The sequence below is a fragment of the Microtus pennsylvanicus genome, chromosome 2 (genome assembly GCF_037038515.1).
Source record: "Microtus pennsylvanicus isolate mMicPen1 chromosome 2, mMicPen1.hap1, whole genome shotgun sequence".
Lineage (NCBI taxonomy): Eukaryota > Metazoa > Chordata > Mammalia > Rodentia > Cricetidae > Microtus > Microtus pennsylvanicus.
The window spans coordinates 7455270-7478690 of NC_134580.1; the positions used below are offsets into that span (position 1 = coordinate 7455270).

Genomic DNA, 23421 nt, shown 5'->3' on the forward strand with positions numbered 1-23421 from the left:
GCATACACGCCAACAGAATATTGTATACATAATAAATAAATATTTAAAAAAAATTAAAAAACTAAAAAATAAACTTTAAAAACATTTAAGCGGACTAAAGATGTGACCTAGTTGGTAAAGAGTTTGCCCAGCATGCAAGAAGCCCTGAGTTCCATCGCCATCACTTAACAAAATCGAGTGTTGCCTCGTAGCCTATAATTCTAGCCAGAGGGAGGTGGAGGCAGGTGAATCAATCCAAGGTCATTTCTAGTTACAGACCAAGTTTGAGGCCAGCCTGAGCTATAAAAGATCCTGCCTTTAAAAAAAAATGTAGGGATGGGGGAGAGCAGAATTAAAAAGCAGATGGAGGCAGCAGCTTGCAGTTGCCCTGGACGATGTCCCAACCCGGCCATCCCCATCAGGTGCAGTCTGGCCTTGCCCAGCCTGGGGGAAGGAGTGACAGGGAAGAGTAGAGACAGCTTCAGTCAAGGGGCTCCAGGGACTCAAGGTCCACATTGAGCGAGGCCCCAACGTTTGCACGGTAAGAGTCTCAAGGCCATCTTTTGTAAAAACAGGAAAAAACGATCTGGTACAACTTCTACAAACCCACTAGTCTGTGTGCTGGGACCGTAGCTGCAGTGGAGTCCTGGGTACCAGTGGCCCTAGCTTGTACAGGACTGAGTGGCCTGGGAATCTGGGGCTATGCTAAAGCCAGGAAAATTACAGCAAACCTGAACAAATCGGTGCCCTTAACTCCATGGAGAAGTCTAGGGCTGTCAGACCCCACAGTAGATGAGAGAGGGCATTGGTGGCCCCATTGTTAGTATTCAGGCATCAGTACTGGCCTGCCCTTGGGGTCCTGACAGGATGCATCCTCAACTGCAGCCACTAAGAGCAGCTCCTGTGCACATTCACTACGTTCCCTTCTAAAAGGTGGGCCTGTGTGTCTCTCATTCTCTCTGTGTCTCTTCCCCCTTCTCTCTCTGTCTCTTCTCTTCCACTGCTCCTGTCCCCAGAGACCAGTCTCTCCCACTCACCTCCCCCTTTCCCCATCCCCTTCCCCCAATTAAACAAACAAACAAAAAAAAAACCCTCCACGTGAACTCTGGCATTGGGGAGCCACTCCAGAATTTGTTAGGATGTCTCTACATACCACAGACTGAATAAGGTGGGATGGAAACAAGACGGCATGACATGAAATTTACCCTCTCTCTCTCATTCTTTCTTTTCCCTTTTCCGCCCCAGAACTGAGGTTAGAGACCAGGGCCTTAACACTTGTTAGGCAAGGGGTCTGCCACTAACTACACCCCCAGGCTCATCTTCATCCTTTCTAAAGGTGTACGTCAGTGGTATAATATATCCCATGTTATAATCACCATGCACGATTTTTGTGCTTTCCAATAACCAGCAGGTATTACTTTAATGATCAGGTAGAGGGGGAAGGTCTTTATCTTATTTTTAGACAATCTCCTGTAGCCCAGGTTGGCTCTAACTGGCTATGTAATTGAGGCTGGCCTTGAACTCTTGATCCTCCAACCTCTAAGTCCTGAGTACTGAGATTACAGGTAGAGGTCATTGCTCAAAGCTTTTCTTTTTTAGGGTGTGGGTGTTTCTCTGTGTCAGAGTCCTGGCTGTCCTGGAACTCACTCTGTAGACCAGGCTGGCCTTGAACTCACAGATCAACCAGCCTCTGCCTCCAGAGTGCAGGAATCAAAGGTGTGTGTCACTGCCACCCAGGATCAAAGCTTTTTATCTAGATTTTAAAAACATTTTTCTCTAGCCTATAGTACACACCTTTGCTAAAAGTATAAAGCACCTAGAATCCAGGTGCCTGAGCAGGGCTGGGAGATCATGGAGATCTTTGGGCTGGAGTTAGACTTGATCACTCATAACCTGGAAACTACAGGATTGGCAATCTCCCCTGCAGCAGAAACCCAGTCCTTTGGCAACAAGACTTGGATTCGAATGCTTGCCTGCCGTTCTCAAGGATCACTGAGTAGGTGCTAGATCTAGTTAATTCCCCCCTCCTGCTCACCAGGTCCTCCTTTTACCCCATGTATACAAGTGTATGGCCTCTGCATCCCACTAGACCCAAAACGACATCACCTCCAAGAAGCACCCCAATTCCACAGCAGGAAGACCCTGTCCTGGCTCCCTCCCCGGTAGGACTGTGGGCTCCCTGAGCATCAGGGCTGAGCCTGAGTCATGCAGCCTTCCCTTCGGGCCTGGCAGACTCAATAAAGCTTTGCTAAATGAAGCCATCGCGGGGAGAAATGACCCAAGCACAAGAAACGCCCACACCCCCTCACCAAGCTTCCCTCTCACAGCCAGGTGCCCCAGAGAAGTCAGAAGAAGACGAGGATTCCCACTTTACCTAGGGCCTGCAGGGACTTCTGCAATATGGGGAGTGACAAGAATAAAGAAATTCAGGGTCACAAATCCTTATGGACATATCTGGGCTGCATGGCCATAAAGAGTGCCAGAAACAAGGCTCTCCATAAGGAGGACATTTAAACATTTTCTAAGACCAGAATAAATCCCAAGCCATTGCACCCATCAGACCCTGATATGGCCCTGAAAACCAGGAGAGAGGGGCACCTCAGCAAGCCTAGGTCACAGCTGACTTCAATCACAACCCCAAGGGTCCCTAACCTATGTCACCAATCCAGGTTCTTTCGGTCTTAGCCCTTCAGGAGCGAGCCCCAGACTTGCAGGGGCAAAACCCTCCTCCACGAAGCCAGCCAACCCCAAAGGACATCACAGCCCTCAGACCTCCTCTCCCTCCGGTGCAAAGCCCCAGAGCCTCTCCCTTCAAGCTGTTTTTGCCCCACACCCCAGGTCTGAGCTGAGCCCCACTCAGCTCTGGAGGTCCTGCACCGATTTGGTGGGCAGAAGGTTGCAAACAGACCGCCCTCCCTGCTCTCCATTGCGTGGAAGGGACCTTTCTCCAGACAACACCTAGGCGCCACTCAGGTGTATGCTGCGGCTGGAGGTGGGAGTATCGCCTATTCACAAAATGTCAGAGCCCAAGGGGGCCTCAAGGAGGCTCCTCCCACCCCTATAAATCGAGACACTAAAGCATGACAAAAGAGGTGACGCTCCCCACCCAGCTCGGAACTGAATCCCTCGCTTCCCCGATCTTTTCTTGGGTGGTTCCCTGCCCAAGGTCACGCGGCTTAGCAGATGCAGGTCTTGGAGGAACCCCGGTATCCAGCACCACACTCAGGGCTCTGCAGCGTGTGGGATGAGCAACAAAACCTGGTTTGCGGTCCTCGCCCCGAACGCGAGCGGCAGGTGCGGCGTGCGCCCTACCGAGAAGATCCACGCCCTGATCCGCGCCCCCCAAAAGCGGCCTTGAACTCGCGCTCCGTCCCCACGGACGCGCGCGAGCCGCGCTGCTAGCCGCAAAGCAGCGACAGCTTGGAGGTCACGGCGATAGGGCTGAGGAACTCGGCGGCGATGGCCGGGGAAGCAGCGTGCGGACGGGATCCGCTGCACCGGCAGGGCCGGCCCGGCCAGGTGAGGTCGCACCGCTCGCCGGCGCCCAGAGCCCCAGCCAGCCTTGCTACGTCCTTACCCAAGACACGACACGCAGGATGGTGTGTGGCTGCCGCACCAGGGTGTAAGGGTCGAAGGCGCCCCCGGCTTTGCCCGCTCCGTACGCACCCCCTTCCATCGTGGCTGCACCGCGCGGCGCCCCCCGCTCGGCGCGCGCCGCCAACCCGTGCGCGTGCGTGGCGCCCCCGCCCCCTCTCCTGCGCGCGGCAGGCGTGGTCCGGAGCTCCCGCTAGGGGGCGTTCGTGCCGGGCAGGCGAGGCTCTCGGGAGCGCGCGCTCGGGGAGCGCGTGCTGCTGTGGGGGTCTCGGTGCCCGGCTAGCTCCTCGTGAGTGGGATGGTCTCTGTCTGCAAGGTGGTGCTGGGTCGGTGTGCAGACGCGTCCCCGCCTTCGGGAGCACTCCAAGCTGTAGCTCTCCAGGAAACCCTCTTCGTTATTTGTTTGTTTGCTTGTTGTTTATTTGCCTTTCCTGTCGCTGTCTTCCTCAAATAGAGTGAAGGGGCTCTGTTTGACAGTACGTTGGTCGATGAACGCGCCGCTAAATCGCTGGCTTCAGGAATGACCCGCTCTAAGAGACCTGCAGAACCTCTGGCCCCCAGAACCCCTTTGCCTCCTAGCTCCACCGATGACGTCATACTTGCGCACCCCCCAACCCCCCACTCCCGTCTAGTGGGACCCGTAAGGGAGGCAAAAGCTGGGGGAGCGGGAAACCACAGATCTTGTGAGATTCCCTTCCCCTACACCACAGCTCCCTGCTTCTTTCCTTAATCAAGTAATTAATTATGTAATTATTTCTTCCATTGTCTCCTCTGCGTGTCTGTGGGCTGCGCATCTGGCCAAGTTATGTCTTGTTTGCTATATCCAAAGTCCTCACAAACAATAGGTGGTCAATAAATACACCCTAGCCCTCATCATAGTCCTACCCTTCTCCCCCTAACCCCCCATCTATCCCTACACAATTTGACCTAAGGGCTCCAGAATTTGTTGTTTTTCAGACAGCATCTCTTGTAGTCTAGGCTGACTTCTGGAACTCACCATGCCATATGGAGGGGGATGATTTTGAACTTCAATCCTCTTGCTTCTTCATTCCAACTACGGTGTTTCAGGCCTGTGTTACCATATACATCTGCAATGAGAAATCTTTGAGGCAGCTGTTATACTATGCTATATATAAAGTGTATATATACATATATATAAGTTTATATATATATATATATATAAACTTCTAGAAGAAAGCAAGAGAAAATCTTTGTAACTTTGTGCATAGGCAGAATTTTTGTCTTTTTTCTTCCTTCCTTCATTTATTTATTCTTTTTTTTTTTTTTTTTTTTTTTTTTTTTTAGTTTTTCAAGACACGGTTTCTCTGTAGCTTTGGAGCCTGTCCTGGCACTAGCTCTTGTAGTCCAGGCTGGCCTCGAACTCACAGAGATCCACCTGCCTCTGCCTCCCGAGTGCTGGGATTAAAGGCGTGAGCCACCACCACCCGGCTATTTATTCATTTTTTTGAGACAGGATTTCTCTATGTAACAGTCCTGGCTTCCAGGAACTTGCTTGGTAGACCAGGCTGGCCTTGAACTCACTGAGATCTGCCTGCCTCTGCCTCCCAAAAGTTGGATGCCACAGCCACCCAGCTCATTTATCTTGCATTAACATTTGCCTTCATGTTTGTATGTGCACCATATAAATGCAATGCCTGGGGAGACCAGAAGAGGGCTGGGATCCCCTAGAACTGGGAGCCAAACTCTGGTCTACCACAAGAGCAACAAGTGCTCTCCAGCTCTTTTGTTTTATAACAAGGTCTCACACAGTCATCAGACTCACTATGTAGCCCATGCTCAGCTCAAACTTGGGGCAATCTTGTGAGCTGAGATCTCAGTCATGAGCTACCACACCTGGCTCAGCATTTGCTCAGAAGCACAAAGCTGTGTGTGGCCAGGAGGGTTCCTGGACTGAGCAGCCAACCTGTATTTTTTTTTTCGAGACAGGGTTTCTCTGTACCTTTGAAACCTGTCCTGGAACTAGCTCTTGGAGCCCACCCAGGCTGGCCTCGAACTCATAGAGATCTGCCTCCCTAGTGCTGGGATTAAAGGTATGTGCCACCACCACTCCGGCTCACTACACATTCTTTTTTTTTAAATTATTTTATTGATATTTATTGAGCTCTGTGTTTTTCTCTGCTCCCCTCCCTGCCTCTCCCCTCCCCACTTTAATCCTCCCCCAAGGTCCCCTTGCTCCCAATTTACTCAGGAGATCTTGTCTTTTTCTACTTTCTACTTCCCATGTAGATTAGATCTATGTAAGTCTCTCTTAGTGCCCATATTGTTGTCTAAATTCTCTGGGATTGTGCTTTGTAGGCTGGCTTTCTTTGCTTTATGTTTAAAAACCACCTATGAGTGAGTACATCTGATAATTGTCTTTCTGTGTCTGGGTTACCTCACTCAAAATAATGTTTTCTAGGGGCTGGAGAGATGGCTCAGAGGTTAAGAGAGGTTTGCCTGCTCTTCCAAACGTCCTGAGTTCAATTCCCAGCAACCACATGGTGGCTCACAACCATCTGTAATGGGGTCTGGTGCCCCCTCCTGGCCTGCAAGCAAACACACAGAAGATTGTATACATAATAAATAAATATAAATAAATTAAAAAAATAATAATGTTTTCTAGCTTCATCCATTGTCCTGCAAAATTCAAGCTGTTGTTATTTTTTCTGCTGTGTAGTACTCCATTGTGTAAATGTACCATATTTTCCTTATCCATTCTTTGGTTGAGGGGCATTTAGGTTGTTTGCAGGTTCTGGCTATGACAAACAATGCTGTTAAGAACATAGTCGAGCACATGTCCTTGTGGTACGATTGAGCATCCTCTGGATATATACCCAAAAGTGGTATTACTAGGTCTTGAGGAAGGTTGTTTCCTAATTTTCTGAGAAATCGCCACACTGACATCCAAAGGAGTTGTACCAGCTTGTGCTCCCACCAACAATACAGAAGTGTTCCTTTTCCCCACAACCTCTCGAGCATAAGTTGTCATCAGTGTTTTTGCTCTTGGCCATTCTTACAGGTGTAAGATGGAATCTCAGAGTTGTTTTGATTTGCATTTCTCTGATGACTAAAGATGTTGAACATTTCCTTAAGTGTCTTTCAGCCATTTTAGATTCCTCTGTTGAGAGTTCTCTGTTTAGGTCTGTACTCCATTTTTTATTGGATTATGTGTTCTTTTGGTGTCCAATTTCTTTTTTTTGGGGGGGGGGGTTTTCGAGACAGGGTTTCTCTGTGGTTTTGGAGCCTGTCCTGGAACTAGCTCTTGTAGACCAGGCTGGTCTCGAACTCACAGAGATCCGCCTGCCTCTGCCTCCCAAGTGCTGGGATTAAAGGCGTGCGCCACCACCGCCCGGCTGGTGTCCAATTTCTTGAGTTCTTTGTATATTTTGGAGATCAGACCTCTGTCTGATGTGGGGTTAGTGAAGATCTTTTCCCCTTCTGTAGGTTGTTGTTTTGTCTTGTTGACCATGTCCTTTGCTTTACAGAAGCTTTTCAGTTTCAGGAGGTCCCATTTATTAATTGTTTCTCTCAGTGTCTGAGCTGTTGGGGTTCTATTTAGGAAGTGTTTCCCTGTGCCAATGCATTCAAGTGTACTTCCCACTTTCTCTTCTATAAGGTTCAGTGTGGCTGGCTTTATGTTGAGGTCTTTGATCCATTTGGACTTGAGTTTTGTGCATGGTGATAGATATGGGTCTATTTTCATTTTTCTACATGTTAAATATGCTTTCTTTTTTCCATTTGATATTTTTTGCTTCTTTATCAAATATCAGGTGTTCAAAGATGTGTGGATTGATAGCTGGGTCTTCTATTCTGTTCCAATGGTCTTCCTGTCTGTTCTTATGCCAATTATTTTTTTTTAATATTTATTTATTTATTATGTATACAATATTCTGTCTGTGTGTATGCCTGCAGGCCAGAAGAGGGCACCAAACCCCATTACAGATGGCTGTGAGCCACCATGTGGTTGCTGGGAATTGAACTCAGGACCTTTGGAAGAGCAGGCAATGCTCTTAACCTCTGAGCCATCTCTCCAGGCCCCCCAATTCTTTTTTTTTAATATTTATTTATTTATTATATATACAGTATTCCTCTGCATGTATGCCTACATGCCAGATCTCGTTACAGATGGGTGTGAGCCACCATGTGGGTGCTGGGAACTGAACTCAGGACCTCTGGAAGTGCAACCAGTGCTCTTAGCCACTAAGCCATCTCTCCAGCTCCTTACTAAGCATTCTTGAAGGTTGTTGAAACATTCTCCATCTTGTCCGTCTTGACCTTGTCCCGAGTTCTATGCCACAATGTAAACAAACACGTTGCTGTCTTTCCCTGGTATCAGAATTTATCCAGTAACAATGAATTCATAAGGTGGAGCAGTTTCAACAGCACCTGTTTGCCAGATAATCCTGCCTACCTCAGTGATCGAGCTAAGGTAAACGCAGCTGCTCTTATTCTAATCTTACTTACTAAAATTAACTCTCTTGTCACACATTGCACAGTAACTCACTCAAGCCGGCTGCACGTAAGTGCTGTACACAAGGAGTGTGCAGTGACAGGCTACTGCGTTGTCGTCCTTGAAGGTGTTTCAGAAGAGGGCCGACAGAAATGCAAATAGAGTCAGCCTTAATCAGATAAGGAACCAAACCAGCTTCAGGGAAGAGGATATTGCTGTAGAGATCACTGGAGATCAGCATTGATAGTGAAGATGGAGCCAGCTACAGGGATGAAAGGACAAGCCTGGCCAGAACAGATCCAGGCCCAAACCGCTGGGGAGGCAGACAGGCTCAGGAGTAAGCTACGTCAACAGCAGGGACTGGGCTGAGCTTAAAGCCCAGCAACAGCTGTTCCATTTATTTATTGTTTTTTATTCATTTATTTATTATGTATACAACATTCTGCCACCATGTGTGCCTGAAGGCCAGAAGAGGGCACCAGATCTCATTACAGATGGTTGTGAGCCACCATGTGGTTGCTGGGAATTGAACTCAGGACCTCTGGAAGAGCAGCCACTGCTCTTAACCATTGAGCCATCTCTCCAGCCCCCCACCCCCGTTCCATTTATTTTTAATTAAAACTTTTTTTATTTTTTACGTGTATGGGTGTTTTGCCTGCATGTTTGTCTGTGTACCCTGTATTGCAGTGACCATGGAGGCCAGATGAGAGCGTCAGATTCACTGGGATTCAAAATACAGGCCATTGTGAGCCACCATATGGGTGCCGGGAGTCCACTAGAGCAGCCGGTGCTCTTAACCACTGGGCTAGCTCTCAAGACCCTGTTTTTAATATGTTGCTATTGTATTTATCATGTGTGTAGAGATCAGTTGGCTGCTCAGAGTCAGTTCTTTTCTTCTACTAAGTGAGTTCTGAGGATTGAACTCAGGTCATCAGGCTTGGAGGGGCCTCATATCTATTTTTATTTGCCAGCCCTCATATTTATTTATTTTATTTACTTATTAGGTTTTTTTGGGGGGAGATTTGTTTGTTACAGAGTTTCTCTGTGTAACAGCCTTAGCTGTCCTGGAACTAGCTCTGTAGACCAGGATGGCCTCGAACTCACAGAGATTCACCTTCTTCTGCCTCCCCAGTGTTGGATTAAAGGCATAGACCACTTTGTGAAGGATATAGCAGACTATAAGGAGCCATCTGGGGGTGCCTTCACACCCACCTACCACACTCCCACAGGCATTCCGTGTGAAGGGCCCCTGCCAATCAGTTAGAGAGGATGTATTCACCATATGTACTTGCTCCTGGTGAAATAGATATGCGAGTCTATGTATATGTCCTGGTCCTGCTTCCTGCCACGCGGCCCCTAAAGCTCTTGGACTCATGTTCTCTTTTTGTATGCTAATGAGGGTACTGGAACCTCAGCCTTGATCCTGCTCAGAGGCTCTGGACACCGTATACCGAAAGGACTTCTGGGAGGACATCCGAAAAGCAGCACTACTCCCCATCAGAGTAGCATCATCTTGGCTATTAAGCCCTCTGGCAAAAGACTATAATTTTGGTTTTTTGGAGACAAGGTTTCACTGTGGCTTTGGAGCCTGTCCTAGAACTAGCTCTGTAGACCAGGCTGGTCTCGAACTCACAGAGATCTGCCTGCCTCTGCCTCCTGAGTGCTGGGATTAAAGGTGTGCGCCACCATCGCCTGGCAAAACTATAGTTTCAAAATGTCTTGTGTGGGGCTGGAGAGATGGCTCAGTGGTTAAGAGCATTGCCTGCTCTTCCAAAGGTCCTGAGTTCAATTCCCGGCAACCACATGGTGGCTCACAACCCTCTGTAATGAGGTCTGGTGCCCTCTTCTGGCCTGCAGACATGCACACAGACAGAATATTGTACACATAATAAATAAATAAATATTAAAAAAATGTCTTGTGTAACCCTTCTTATTGCTAAACCAGGTTGGCTGTAATCCTAGAATCTGGAAGGTAGAGACTGGAGAAGCAGTTCAAGGTTGGCTTCAGCACTTAAGTTCCGGTCAGCCTGGGCTACTTGAGACTGTCTCAAAAGAACAAATAGACCAGAGAGAGGGGCAGGGAGCAAACACTGCTCTTGCAGTGGGCCAGAGTTCAGATCCCAGCAGTCACACTGGGTGACTCATAACCTGTAACTCCAGCTCCAGAGGGATCTGTTGCCTATAGTCTCCGTGGGCATCTGCATTCCGGTGTACACACCCATACACAGACCATACATATAAAATAAATACATAAATAAATTTAAAAAGTTACAAAGAAAACACATCCTCCTTATGTTTGCCTTCAAAAGTTTCCCATCAAGCCAGGGAAATGACTCAGTAGGTACAGAGCTTGCATTGCTTAGGACCCCAGTTTCAATCCCAAACATTCATATTAAAAAAATTATATATGGTAGAGACACACTTGTAATCCCAGAGCTAGGAGGTAGAGACAGACAAATCTTGGGAACTTACTGGCTAGCCATATTGCCTATCCCAAATGGCTTCTGTCTCCAGGTTCTTTGAGAGAATCTGTCAAAAATAAAGAGGAAGCAAGAGGAAGGCAGGTCTCTGAGTTCAAGGCCAGCCTGGTCTACTGGTGAGTACCAGGATAGCCAGGACTACCTAACAGAGACCCTATCTAGAAAAAAACCTAACAAATAAGGTGTAAACAAACAGCACTGTGGAGGCAGAGACAGGTGGAGCTGAGTGAGTTTCAGAATAGCCTAGCATACACACTCACTGCAGCCACCTGGTGAGCCCTCTGTTCGAAAGATAAAAAATTAAAAGAAGGGCTCAGCAGTTAAGAGAGATGACTTGCTGCTCTTGCGGAGGACCTTAGTTCAGTTCCTAGCGCTTATACTGTGACTCACAACCATTGTAATTTAGTAATTCCAATTCCAGAAGATTCGATCCCCTTTTGATCTCCTTGAAAGCAACACACACACACCATACATACACACTAATAATAACAAGAAGAAGAAGAAGAAGAAGAAGAAGAAGAAGAAGAAGAAGAAGAAGAAGAAGAAGAAGAAGAAGAAGAAGAAGAACTAATAATAACAAGAGAGAAGGGAAGGAGTAAAATTAAAAAATAAAAACAACTAAGCCAGGCAGTGGTGGCGCACACCTTTAATCCCAGGGAGGCAGAAGTAGGAGGATCTCTGTGAATTCAAAGAAAGCCTGATCTACAGAACTAGTTCCAGGACAGCCAGGGCTACACAGAGAAACCCTGTCTTGAAAAAAAGAGGGGGGTGCACGCCTTTAATCCCAGCACTTAGGAGGCAGAGGCAGGCGGATCTCTGTGAGTTCGAGGCCAGCCTGGTCTACAGAGCTAGTTCCAGGACAAGCTCCAAAGCCACAGAGAAACCCTGTCTCGAAAAAAAAAAAAAAAAGAAGTTAAGAGCCCAGGCTACTCTTCCAGAGGTTCAAATTCCCTGCTACCAGGATGTTCACAACCAACTGTTATGCGATCTGGTGCCCTCTTCTGGCACTCAGGCATACATGCAGGCAGAACGCTATAATAAATATCTAAATAAACAAGGGACTAGAAAGTTAAAAGACTAAAAGCTCAGTAGTTAAAAACACTGGCTCTTCTTCCAGAGGACCCAGGTTCAATTCCTAACACCCATATAGTGGCTCACAATAGTCTGTAACTCCAGATACCTTTTACAGGCCTTCATGGGCTTTAGGCACACACAGACACACATACAAAAGCAAAACACTTATATACTAAATACAATAATAAAAACAAATGTGAATTGGACTAGATATATAGCTCTTCTGGCTTCCATAGCAAGCACAAAATCCTGGGTTCAATCCCCAGCACTACCCCAAAAATAAGTGTGAAGGCACATATATGTATGTAATCTAGCTCTCTTAGGTAGAAGCAGGAGGATCAGGAATAGCCATCCTTAGCTATACAAGTAGTGATCTTGAGACCAGGCTGGGATAAATGAGACTCTGCCTCAAAAATAAACAGACACACACACACAAGACAAAGATACATAAACACACACATACACCACACATAGACACACGCACAACAACAACAACAAACACGGTGATAGGGTAGCAGAATGCGGTCCTCCGGGAATGATGTGGCCACTGCAGTCTTGAATTCTCTGTGATTTCCAGCACAAGATCTGTCCTGTCATCATCCAATTACAAGAAGAGTAGAAGACTTCACAGATGCCCATCTCTCCAAGATGATTTAAAGACTGCTAAGTGGTTGCTAGGAGAGGGACACTTTCTTCAGTGGTGTAGCCACTGCTAAGATACTCATTCTTCACCCATATATTAAATTACTACCCATGACCCCAGAAGTAATTCTAATAAAACTCACTGGGCCACCAACAATTAGAACAGGAAAGACATGAATGTGGAAAAAGAACTATTTGGGAAGAGAAAGGTGAGCGGCAAGAGTGGGAGGGCAATAAGGGATAAGCTCAGTTGCAGCGTGTTATACATATGCACAAAGGAGTCACAGTGAAAACCACTATTACGTGTAACTAGCGCATGCTAATGACAAGCTTTTCAAAAGTGACCTGAAAAGAGAAGCATTCATCATCTCAGGGCTATCAGCACCCCAGAGAAAGGGGAGTCATATGACAGCTTTTGACCAGTTCCTATTTGAATCAGCTGAGAAGTTTAGATGAAGTTTTAGACTTTGGGTTTTTTGTTTTTCTCCTGCAAGTGGTGTCTGTTCAGATTTTCAGAAAAGTATCTGTGTGTGTCACAGCGCTTGTGGAGCTTAGAGGACTTCCTGTGGGCGTTGGTTCTGAGTCACTAGGATAGAATTCGGGTCTTCCAGGGTGTCTGCAAGCTCCTTCACAGGATCACCCACCTTGCAGAACCTGTCCAGATGATTTTAGCTGAATGTTCCTGCCACTGTATGTTCAAAAATTGTCATTTCTGGCTGATTCTTCAAAGAAAGCGAAGAGCATTTGCTTGGCTGACAGCCTGGGTTTTGCCAGACTGCTTGGACTTGGTATGGCTCTCAATATTGCCTCTCTGTGGATAAGTTTACATATTTACAGAGGATGTAAAACATACCAACCTGGCCGGGCAGTGGTGGCTCATGCCTTTAGTTCCAGCACTCGGGAGGCAGAGGCAGGCGGATCTCTGTGAGTTCTAGGCCAGCCTGGTCTACAAGAGCTAGTTCCAGGACAGACTCCAAAGCTACAGAGAAACCCTATCTCAAAAAACAAAACAAACCCTTAATTTTGACATAACCAAATATAATTAATTACTTTATTCTTTACGGCTTGTGTTTCTAAGATTCTGGGGTCAAAAGTATCTGTTGGTGGTGGGGGCTGGAGAAATGGGTCAGTGGTTAAGTACATTAGCTGCTCTTGCAGAAGACAGGAGTTCAATTCCAGCATCCACATGAAGGCTCACAACCAGCTATAATTCCAGTTCCAGGGTATCTGGAGGCGTTGCATGCATGTGGTATACAAGCATACATGTAGGCAAAACACCTATACACATAAAAATAACAATTTCTTTGAAAAATCTTTTTCAATGTGTGTTAGCATTGTTGTTCACTGTGTATATTCATGCGTGTGTGTGTGTGTGTGTGTGTGTGCACGCAAAAATTTAAGGCCAGACTGGTATACAAAATGAATTCCAGGGTTCCAAAAACCACAGAGAAACCCTGTCTCGAAAAACCAAAAAAAAAAAAAAAGAATTCCAGGACAGCCAGGGCTACACAGAGAAATCCTATCTCGAAAAACAAAAACAAAAGCAAACAAAAATTGACAATTGACACCTCTGATGTCTATGTTCTATTCCTTTTTTCTTTCTTTTCCCTGCCACATTGTTTTCACTACTGTGAATTTGTAATATGTTTACTATTTTTGGTAAAGCAAGTCTCCAGCTTGGCTCGGTGTTTTCAAAAATGTCTGAAGCTGGGACTGGATGTGGCAATATAAGCCTGGAATTCAGCACTTAGGAGACATCTTAGGGAGACCCAGAGTTTGAGGCGACCTTAGGCTGCACATACCACAAAACAAAAACAAGGCCATACCACAAACCAAAAACAAACAGACAAGCCTGGCTGGGCGGTGGTGGCGCACGCCTTTAATCCCAGCACTCGGGAGGCAGAGGCAGGCAGAGGTCTGTGAGTTTGAGGCTAGCCTGGTCTACAAGAGCTAGTTCCAGGACAGGCTCCAAGCTACAGAGAAACCCTGTCTAGGAAAAAACAAACAAACAACAACAACAACAAATAGCCAAGGGCTAAGGATGTAGCTTACTGGGAGAGCACTGGTCTCACTTTCAGGTCTCTTCTTGTGTTTAAGAGATTTTTGGCCAGGTGGCCAGGCATCCAACAGCAGGCCTTTAAAGTCTTTAATCCCAGGAAGCAGAGGAAGGTGGATCTCTGTGAGTTCGAGGCCAATCTGGTCGACAGAGTTCCAGGACAGTCCGGGTTACACAGGGAAACCTTGTCTGGTTTGTTTTGAGACAGAGTCTCACTGGGTACACCAGGCTGGCCTTGCACTGTGTGTCCCCATACCGGGCTAGATTTTATTTTTGTGTCTCCATATGTGCATGCTTGCACAGGTGCCTGAGAATGCCGGAAGATGTCTGATTCACGGTAGCTGGAGTCATCTGGAAAAGCAGTACGCAGTCTTAATCAACAAGCCATCTGTCAAGCCTTTATTTTAGTTTCTGAAACAGGGTCATTTGTATTCCAGGTTCGCTTCAGACTCAATATGTAGCCAAGAACAACCTATAAATCCTGATTCTCCGGATTACTAGGATTACAGATATGAACACCATGCCTGTCTTTACACTGTACTAGTTTCGTGTATTCTAGGCAAAGACTCTACCAACTGAAGCACAAGTCCTAACCCAAAAGTTCTACCTTTTTAAGTGTTAAATTTTTATTTTATTTTATTATTTTGTGACAGAGTCTCACCACATAGCCTTGGCTGGCTTGCAGCTACCTATGTAGACCAGGTTGGCCTCAAACTCAGATACCTGCCTGCCTTTGCCTCCCAAGTGCTGGGATTGAAGGCGTGTGCTAGATATCGGTTTAAAGGATGTTCTGTACTTGGTACCCCTACTTTCAGAATGTCTTTCTTACTTTTCTTTAATAAAGCTATATTCACACTCCTAAAAACAAATATATATATATATATAATATATTATATAATATATATTAAATCTGGAGAGATGGTTCAGTCGTTAAGGAAACTTGCTGCTATCCCAGGGGCCCGGGGTTTAGTTTACCGCACTCCCAACTGTCTGTAGCTCCAGTTCCAGGGTCTGATACCCTCTTCTGACTTCTGCAGATGCCAGGGACACACATGGTACACATACATACACCTTGGCAAAATACTCATACACTCACATAACATGAATAAATCTAAAAATTAAGCCGGGCGATGGTGGCGCACGCCTTTAATCCCAGCACTCGGGAGGCAGAGGCAGGCGGATCTCTGTGAGTTTGAGACCAGCCTGGTCTACAGAGCTAGTTCCAGGACAGGTTCCAAAGCCACAGAGAAACCCTGTCTCGAAAAACAAAACAAACAAACAAACCTAAAAATTAAGGGGCTGGACCGATGGCTCAGCAGTTAAGATTACTGACTGCTCTTCCGGCTTCCGGACCAGGGGTTCAAGTCCAGCACCCACACGGCGGCTCACAAGTGTCTGTAACTCCAGTTCCAGGGGATTTAACACCCTCACAAGGACAGACAGGCGGACATGCAGGCAAAACACCAATACACGTTTAAAAATTAAAAAGAAAAAAGAAAAGGAAAGAACAAAATGTGAACGGGGCATGGCATGTAGGTGCTGGAATGGCAGAGACCGAACTTGAAAGAAGTGTGCCCGAAATTATGGCGTATTAAAGGCAGGTCGTTGTTGCATTAAAATCACTGGCTAGTCAGAGAGCATACGCGTTTCATCCAGTTCCATCTAACTAAAGCCTGCCTCAACGACGTTGCTTTCGACATTCTGTAGAGTTATAAGGGACAGCACCTGGAGACTGAATTCTAGAGGTGACAGCGTAGCACACCAACACAAACAACGCAGCCATTTTGCCTCATTACCATCAAGTTTGGCTGCTGCAGAGCGCCGTAGATTCATTACATTAGAAACCGCAGCGTTTATGAGGCTTTTTTGCAACGTTTGAACCCAACCACTTGCCGTACCGACGCTACTTGTCAATCCGGAGTGGGCGGGAAAGGAACGTTCGTTGCGCGTACTTCAATCCGACGGCCTCTGCGGCAGCACGCTCGCACGCTGAGTGGGCGGAGTCATCAGGAGGCTTTATATAGTCTGCCCCAAGGCCTGGCCGTCCTCTATCGGCGGCGGCGTGTGAGGAAAGATGGTACGTGTGTCAAAGGCGGGCGTCCCCTTGGTTGTCTGCTAGCGTGGTCCACTGGGCGCCATCGTGGTCTCCCCATGACTGGGAAGGTGCTTTCGGAGAACAAAGAACGTGGCGGTGGCCGCGACGGGCCCTAGATCTCTATTGAGAATGCGTGCGGAGGGCCGGCCTGAGCCTGTGGGAGAGGCCTTTCCTTGAGCCCAAGCCTAAAGGTCCCTCGATTTAAAACGAGTTATTTTTGGTTCTTGACATCAGTTTATTCCAAAAGTGCGTATTGATAGCGTGGTGGGAAATTTCGTGTGCTTTGGATTGCCTTGACTAAAACGGGGGTTATTGTGCGAATTCCCATTTGGGACCTGATTCCGCGAAAGGAACTGGGTCTCCCGAGTTCCCAGAAGCTACAAATGATGAACCTTTTGACGGGCGGACAGAAACTCTGTGCTGATTGTCATGTTCTGATTTGGCGTTGGGAATTCGAGAGGCCTACCCGTAAATGCTGGCTTTCGAAGCGCCATGTGGCCATTTACCAGGGCGTCGTGAGAGCTCACACATGTAAAGGGGCATGCTCTCCAGGGACTAATGGTTAAGTGGTAGGGTTGACCAGAGCAGTTGAGAAGGCCCTGTGGTAATGATTATTCTCTCTCCCCCAGTCTCACAGGAAATTCTCCGCTCCCAGGCATGGGTCCTTGGGCTTCTTGCCGCGGAAGCGCAGCAGCAGGCATCGTGGGAAAGTGAAGAGCTTCCCCAAGGATGACCCTTCCAAGCCTGTTCACCTTACAGCCTTTCTAGGCTACAAGGCTGGCATGACCCACATTGTCCGAGAGGTTGACAGACCAGGATCCAGTACGTAAAAAATTACTTTGTACAACTTGGCAGGGTATGTTCAGAAATGGTGCCTGCAATGAATTTGTAAAGCCCCACAGCAGGTGTTCCGCCTCTGAAGCTGAGGGGTGACAGTGCCCACTTAATGAGACTAAGAATGGCCGTGCTAGGCAGATAGGGCCCATTCAAAATCCTGTGGGGGCAAAGTCCATAGTTGGTCATTCCTAACCATGTGCATGCCTGGGCATCAAAGCCGAGTTAGTCCTAAAAGCAGCTGCTGCCTCACATATTCGGAGCTTTAAGGTTTGTTCCTATGTCTGTTTAGACACTTGTTTGATGTCTGGACTGATTATAAAGAGATCTGAAACCAGGCCAGTATGGCCTCGTGGCAAAGCTTATTTCAAATGTAGGGTGAAGCTGAGGTATTTTATCAAAGCCAGCTTCCTGAATGCTGGGGATTATAGGTGATGATAGTTGCTGCCTGATGTAATGTCTGTTCTATACTACCAACGAGTACACAGAACAAGTGTAGTCGAGGTATTGTGGAACCTGGGACCTTAGGGTTCAACTGCAGTGAAAGCTCCTTGGGGAGCCTGAGGATGTAGAGAGCAGTGCTGAAGGCCAGACCGAATAGTTGGTACGGAGGCAGCGAGCCTTTTTGGCTGAGTGGGCATTAGAATGTCGGTAGTTGTGTACACACTGATGCCTGTTTGCCTTCACAGAGGTAAACAAGAAAGAAGTCGTGGAGGCTGTAACCATTGTGGAAACACCACCTATGGTAGTTGTAGGCATCGTGGGATATGTCGAAACCCCACGAGGTCTCCGCACCTTCAAGACAGTATTTGCTGAGCACATCAGTGATGAGTGCAAAAGGCGGTTCTACAAGAACTGGTAAGGAGGGGGAACACTGGGGAGGTGCAATTTAGGATCTTGTGGACGTTGTACTGGGTTTCTTCTTTTTCCTCCACCTTTAGTATTTTTGAGACAGGGTTTACCTCTTTGGAGTATGTCTTATAACTCACTCTTTATACCAGGCTAGCACCCACAGCTCCGCGCTCCCCTTTCAATGGGAGTGCCAGGATTAGATGTGTGCCACCACAGCCCAGCCGGCAGATTCTCTGTAGCCCTAACCAGGAACTCCAGAACACCTGGCGATTTGCCTGCCTTTGCTTCCCTAGTGCTGGGTTTCTTAGGACCTTCATCAAAGGTTGTGAAGACAGATCTGTATTTATTTTGGTTTTTGTTTGACCCGAAATCTTGACTCCAACCAACCTAGTGGGTTTGGCATTGTTTTGATACTGAAAAATAGCAGATAAAGCTAGAAAGTAAGGGCTGGAGAGATGGTTCAGGGGTTAAGAGCACTGGCTATTCTTCCAGAGGTCCTGAGTTCAATTCCCAGCAACCACATGGTGGCTCACAACTCTCTAGTGAGATCTGGTGCCCTCTTCTGGCGTACGGGCATACATAGAGGCAGAGTGTTGTATACATACTAAATAAGTCCTTTTTTAAAAAAAAGGCTAGAAAGTAGACATGTCTACTCATTCTGCCTCTTTAGTTGAGGTTCGTTGGGGTTTGGAGATTGAACCTGGAGCCTTAGCTGTACCAGACAAGTCTCCTGCCTCTGCCTGATCCCTAATATTTTAGTGAGGTGATCCCTTGGGTAGAAAAGGGGAGATTATGGTGCCTTGGAGCAAGAACTGTTTTCTGTATATGTGTGGCTTTCATTAACCTGTGGACCTCTGCTCAGCTCCGCTCGGCTCTGCCCGATGAGCTCCATCCAGGCTCCGCTTGCTGGTGGAAAAGGCTCCTTAGAAGCCAGCAATGAGCCTCATGCCCACATGGTGCCAGTGTGCCTTCCTCTCACCCCTTACAATGGTGACGATGGCCTGCACCGGGCTCCTCCCCCAACTCTGCTCTGCTCCTGAAGGCACAAATCTAAGAAGAAGGCCTTCACCAAATACTGTAAGAAATGGCAGGATGACATGGGCAAGAAACAGCTGGAGAAGGACTTCAACAGCATGAAGAAGTACTGCCAGGTCATCCGCATAATTGCCCACACTCAGGTGAGCACCTACTGCGACCTAGGAGTGAGGTTTTTCTGTCATTCATAGGTATTTTATTATCTGAGACTTGGGGGTATTAGGACATTTCAGGTGTCTTGTCCAGGTAGCAGCTTAATTGCTGCGTGAACTTGACTATTGCCCATGTGTAGTACTTAATCTCATGGTGTTACCGACCAGCAGAGGGCACTGTGGCACTTTACTCCATCTTAAGTTTCATTTAATCAGCACACTGGTGATTCATGGCAGCAATCAATGCTTAGCCTGGATCCTTGTAAGGTGCTGGCACTGGGCTGTAATGACAGTTATTTAGTTGGATATTTCAGGCTGTTAATTACAATTCAGGCTTCTCAGTGTCAGGTATCTTGCTGTATCCCTTGCTCAACTTGAAACTCACATATTAAAATGAAGTTGTGAGCTTGGGCTGTGTATTTTGTTTTCAAAACACAGGGCTGGTAAGGTGGATTACAGGAACCATTTAAGTACAGCTATCTCATATCAGCCAAACACTCTTAACTCAGTGGTTAGAAGTGGGATTGTAAGGTTGCTTTGCTGTCAACCTGATCTGAGCTTTCTCCTCTTCTAGATGCGTCTGCTTCCTCTGCGCCAGAAGAAGGCACACTTGATGGAGATCCAGCTAAATGGGGGCACTGTGGCTGAGAAGCTAGACTGGGCCCGGGAGAGGCTGGAGCAGCAGGTTCCTGTGAACCAGGTGTTTGGGCAGGATGAGATGATTGACGTCATTGGAGTGACAAAAGGCAAAGGCTACAAAGGTAAGCTTTGGTAGCAGGTTGTGGTTCTGTGGGTGATAACATGGGGGGTGACCTAGCTATTCTATGATGAGACTCTGGAATGTGCTGTACACAGCACCCGAGTAACACTGTGGAAGCATTCCCTGTTGCCTTCCTTCTGAGAATAGCATCCCTTGTCTAGGTTCTAAGGAGTGGGATGACAGTTGAGTTTACTGGTGAACACTAAATGTTAAACTGCCTTAAAATCAAAGACATGGCATGGCCTGGCCTTAAGCTCTCTCTCTCTGTGATATGCAGACATTGATGCTGCAGATAAAATCAGATGTGAAATGTGATCTGATCTTCACTCACCTTTTGGCAGATAATTAGTGTTTTTTTTCCCAAAAGTAACTCATAAAAACCAGTTGGGCACGCACAGGGAGGAACAGAGTTGTACCCCGGTCCCTTCTAAAAATGACACGTTCTCTTTAGGGGTGACCAGTCGTTGGCATACAAAGAAACTGCCCCGCAAGACCCATCGAGGGTTGCGCAAGGTTGCCTGTATTGGCGCTTGGCACCCTGCCCGAGTGGCCTTCTCTGTGGCTCGGGCTGGGCAGAAAGGCTACCATCATCGGACAGAAATCAACAAGAAGGTGAGATGTGACAAGGCTGGCTGGGATCCATCCTGCAGGTGGGGCAGTCGGGCGGAACCCACAGCCCCAACCCTTTCCCAGGTGGGGAGTTTTGTTTGAATTTTTTGAGAAAGTTTCTCTAGCTTTGGAGCCTGACCTGGCATTTGCTCTGTAGACCCGCCTGGCCTTGAACTCACATCGACCTGGCTCCAGGGAGATTTTTTTAAAGGTTCATTTTATAAGCAATGTTTCTGCATGACCTTGGAGGTTGTGACAGACCTCAGGATTATTGGAGTGAGCTGCCGTTATGTCTAGCATTAGTTTTTTTTTTGATATTTATTATATTATGTGTATAGCATTCCTTCCACATGTGCCTGCAAGCCAGAAGGGGGTGCCAGGTCTCATAGATGGCTGTAAGCCACCATGTGGTTGCTGGGAATTGAACTCAGGACCTCTGGAAGAGCAGTCAGTGCTCTTAACCTCTGAGCCATCTCTCCATTAGTTTTTAGTTTAGCATTAGTTTTTAGGCTCATGTAGCTAATTGAAGAGCACTTTGACCTTTGGATAGTACACATTTGTGTATTGTCCTATCTACCTGGAAACCTGTGGACTTTCTGCTTTCAGAGTCTGGGTACTAGGCTAGTTGCTAGCACCTCAGTGTTATTGACCTGGTTCCTAGGACTGCTTTCTCAGTTGTTGATGGTATTTTCAGATTTACAAGATTGGCCAGGGCTACCTTATCAAGGATGGCAAGCTGATCAAGAACAATGCATCTACCGACTATGACCTTTCTGACAAGAGCATCAACCCACTGGTGAGTGCTGACACCCAGATGCTTTTGTGGGGTGGCACTTGGCTTTCATGACCCCTGTAGTAGTTCCTAGAGGGGTGGGGATCCATCATAGCTGTTCTGTGATGAGGCTCTGGAATGTGCGCTGGGCACAGCGCCCGAGTGAAACTGAGGAACCATTCCCTGTTGCCTTCCTTCTGAGAACAGCTTTGCTGATCATGGTTGGCTGTATGTAACTGGCTTCTTAATTTGCACTGACCAGTAACTTTTTATGATTCCCTAGGGTGGCTTTGTCCATTATGGTGAGGTAACCAATGACTTCATCATGCTCAAAGGCTGTGTGGTGGGAACCAAGAAGCGAGTGCTCACACTCCGCAAGGTAAAACCCAGGGTCCTTAGCTGTGGAAATACTGGCCTGTCGTAGGAGTGGAACCTGACCCCACATAGCAGTTTCCACAGTTTGCATGAGTTCTGCATATTGTGCTACTGAACTGGCTCTGGGTGTCACTAACCAATTTTTTTTGTGTGCCACAGTCCTTGCTGGTGCAGACCAAACGGCGGGCTCTGGAGAAGATTGACCTGAAATTCATTGACACCACCTCCAAGTTTGGCCACGGTCGTTTCCAGACCATGGAGGAGAAGAAAGCATTCATGGTAAGGACCTTCATGTTCCAGTTTTGTTTTGGCTGTTTTGCCCACATGGCTGTTTAGGATTTAGACTGACAAACTCCTGTTTCTCTCACAGGGACCACTCAAGAAAGACCGCATTGCCAAGGAGGAAGGTGCTTAATGCCAGAATTTGCTTGACTGGTGTGGTTGGTCTCAATAAAAACTTTTTCAGTGAAATTGGCTCTTCAATTTTTCTCTAGGGCAATGGCCAACCATTAATGGAGGGGGGAAGTTCAATACTTCAACATAGAGGCACTAAAAATGCTTGGTGTCCATTGCCTACAGGAAACATAGTGAGTCACTGGAGGACTATATGTCCTTCCTATCTGATACATGCAGCTTCTGACTCTGGAAGCTGTTTGCAGAGTTTGCTTGACACTGGGGTTGTGACAAGGGGAGGTAGGACTTGATGCTGTGGTCTGCATGGTAGCTTTCAGTTAGAGCTTGGCTCAAATACAAAGGTTTTCTGGTGGTGATAATGTGTCAGCTGCTCGGCTCAAGCAAATAGGACAGGACAGCTAGAACAGCTCCAAGGCCCTGATTTAAGGTTACCCTTGGACTGCTCAAATAGTATGTGTGGATGTCAGCCCACAACTGGAGGTCCTTTAAAGTTGTGGTTCAGTGGTCACTTGGTGTTTCAGCTGTACTTAAGCCCTGAGCCACCAGGGGGTAGGTATAGTACATGGCAAACAGCTAAGCTGTGCTGTGGTGTCAAGTTGGCCCAGGCACATCCCAGTGAGAACGCTGATCTCATGTTGTGGACTGCTTTTAGGACCCTATTAGACCTGTAGAAGGCATACAGGACATCCAGACCTTATTCCCTAGTTATGGCCAAGATGTTCAGGAGCATGGTCTGGGGAACAAAGTTTGTCTAGGTAAAAGTGATGGAAGCCTGTGCTTGGGGAAATAATACTACAGGTAAGGTAACCTTAAGAGATGTAAATGTAGTCTGGTCCTAGAATTTTTCAGGTAGTCCAGGGTACCCTGGGCCACCTTGCCTCATGTCTGTAGTTCTACTTTATCTGTATGTTTAACATGTATTTATATACTACATGCATGCCTGGAGCCTACAGAGCCAGAAGAGGACAGAATTGGGGTTAAGGATGGCTGTAAGCCCCCATGTGGTTTATGGGACCTGAACTCTGGTCCTCACCTCACCCAAGATAGATAGCTCCATAACACCAGGCATAGAATACCTCTTAGTAGAAAAGAGGCACAGAGGGCTGTAGTTTTGCTTTCTTGATACTTGGGCAAGCATGGACACCCACCCCAAGCCTCTACCCGAGGCATGGCCTCTGGAGCCAGTGCTCACTACACTCCCAGCACCATTACAAGCACTTCTCAGGAACCTCGTGGAGGCAGATGGGA

At 47.2% G+C, this 23421-nt stretch overlaps 2 protein-coding genes and 4 non-coding genes across 7 annotated transcripts in view; 5 read left to right on the forward strand and 1 right to left on the reverse strand.

Annotated features, from left to right (window-relative positions):
• The window catches only part of Syngr1 (synaptogyrin 1), a 28126-nt gene extending 24411 nt beyond the window's left edge, over positions 1 to 3715 (reverse strand). The window contains exon 1 of one of the 2 annotated variants that reach the window (XM_075959859.1): positions 3557 to 3713. In XM_075959859.1, coding sequence (XP_075815974.1) covers positions 3557 to 3655 — 99 coding nt within the window. In that variant the 5' untranslated portion in view covers positions 3656 to 3713. Of the gene's footprint in view, positions 1 to 3556 lie in introns of both variants that reach the window. The other variant, XM_075959860.1, reaches the window with a different exon arrangement.
• Positions 3716 to 16166: 12451 nt separating this feature from the next.
• On the forward strand, positions 16167 to 22230 carry Rpl3 (ribosomal protein L3). Its single transcript, XM_075959862.1, has 10 exons — positions 16167 to 16352; positions 17000 to 17192; positions 17894 to 18062; positions 19099 to 19234; positions 19818 to 20004; positions 20455 to 20615; positions 21307 to 21408; positions 21668 to 21763; positions 21919 to 22038; positions 22130 to 22230. Exons 1-10 carry the CDS (start codon positions 16350 to 16352, stop codon positions 22172 to 22174), a joined length of 1212 nt encoding a protein of 403 aa, XP_075815977.1. The 5' UTR covers positions 16167 to 16349; the 3' UTR covers positions 22175 to 22230.
• Positions 16751 to 16812, forward strand: LOC142845293 (small nucleolar RNA SNORD43). The gene has a single exon (XR_012909853.1). It is a non-coding gene; the product is annotated as a small nucleolar RNA SNORD43 (small nucleolar RNA).
• On the forward strand, positions 19044 to 19098 carry LOC142845320 (small nucleolar RNA U82P). Its single transcript, XR_012909880.1, has one exon. It is a non-coding gene; the product is annotated as a small nucleolar RNA U82P (small nucleolar RNA).
• LOC142845313 (small nucleolar RNA U83B) lies at positions 20060 to 20151 on the forward strand. Its single transcript, XR_012909873.1, has one exon. It is a non-coding gene; the product is annotated as a small nucleolar RNA U83B (small nucleolar RNA).
• On the forward strand, positions 21499 to 21592 carry LOC142845312 (small nucleolar RNA U83B). Its single transcript, XR_012909872.1, has one exon. It is a non-coding gene; the product is annotated as a small nucleolar RNA U83B (small nucleolar RNA).
• Positions 22231 to 23421: the final 1191 nt, after the last annotated feature.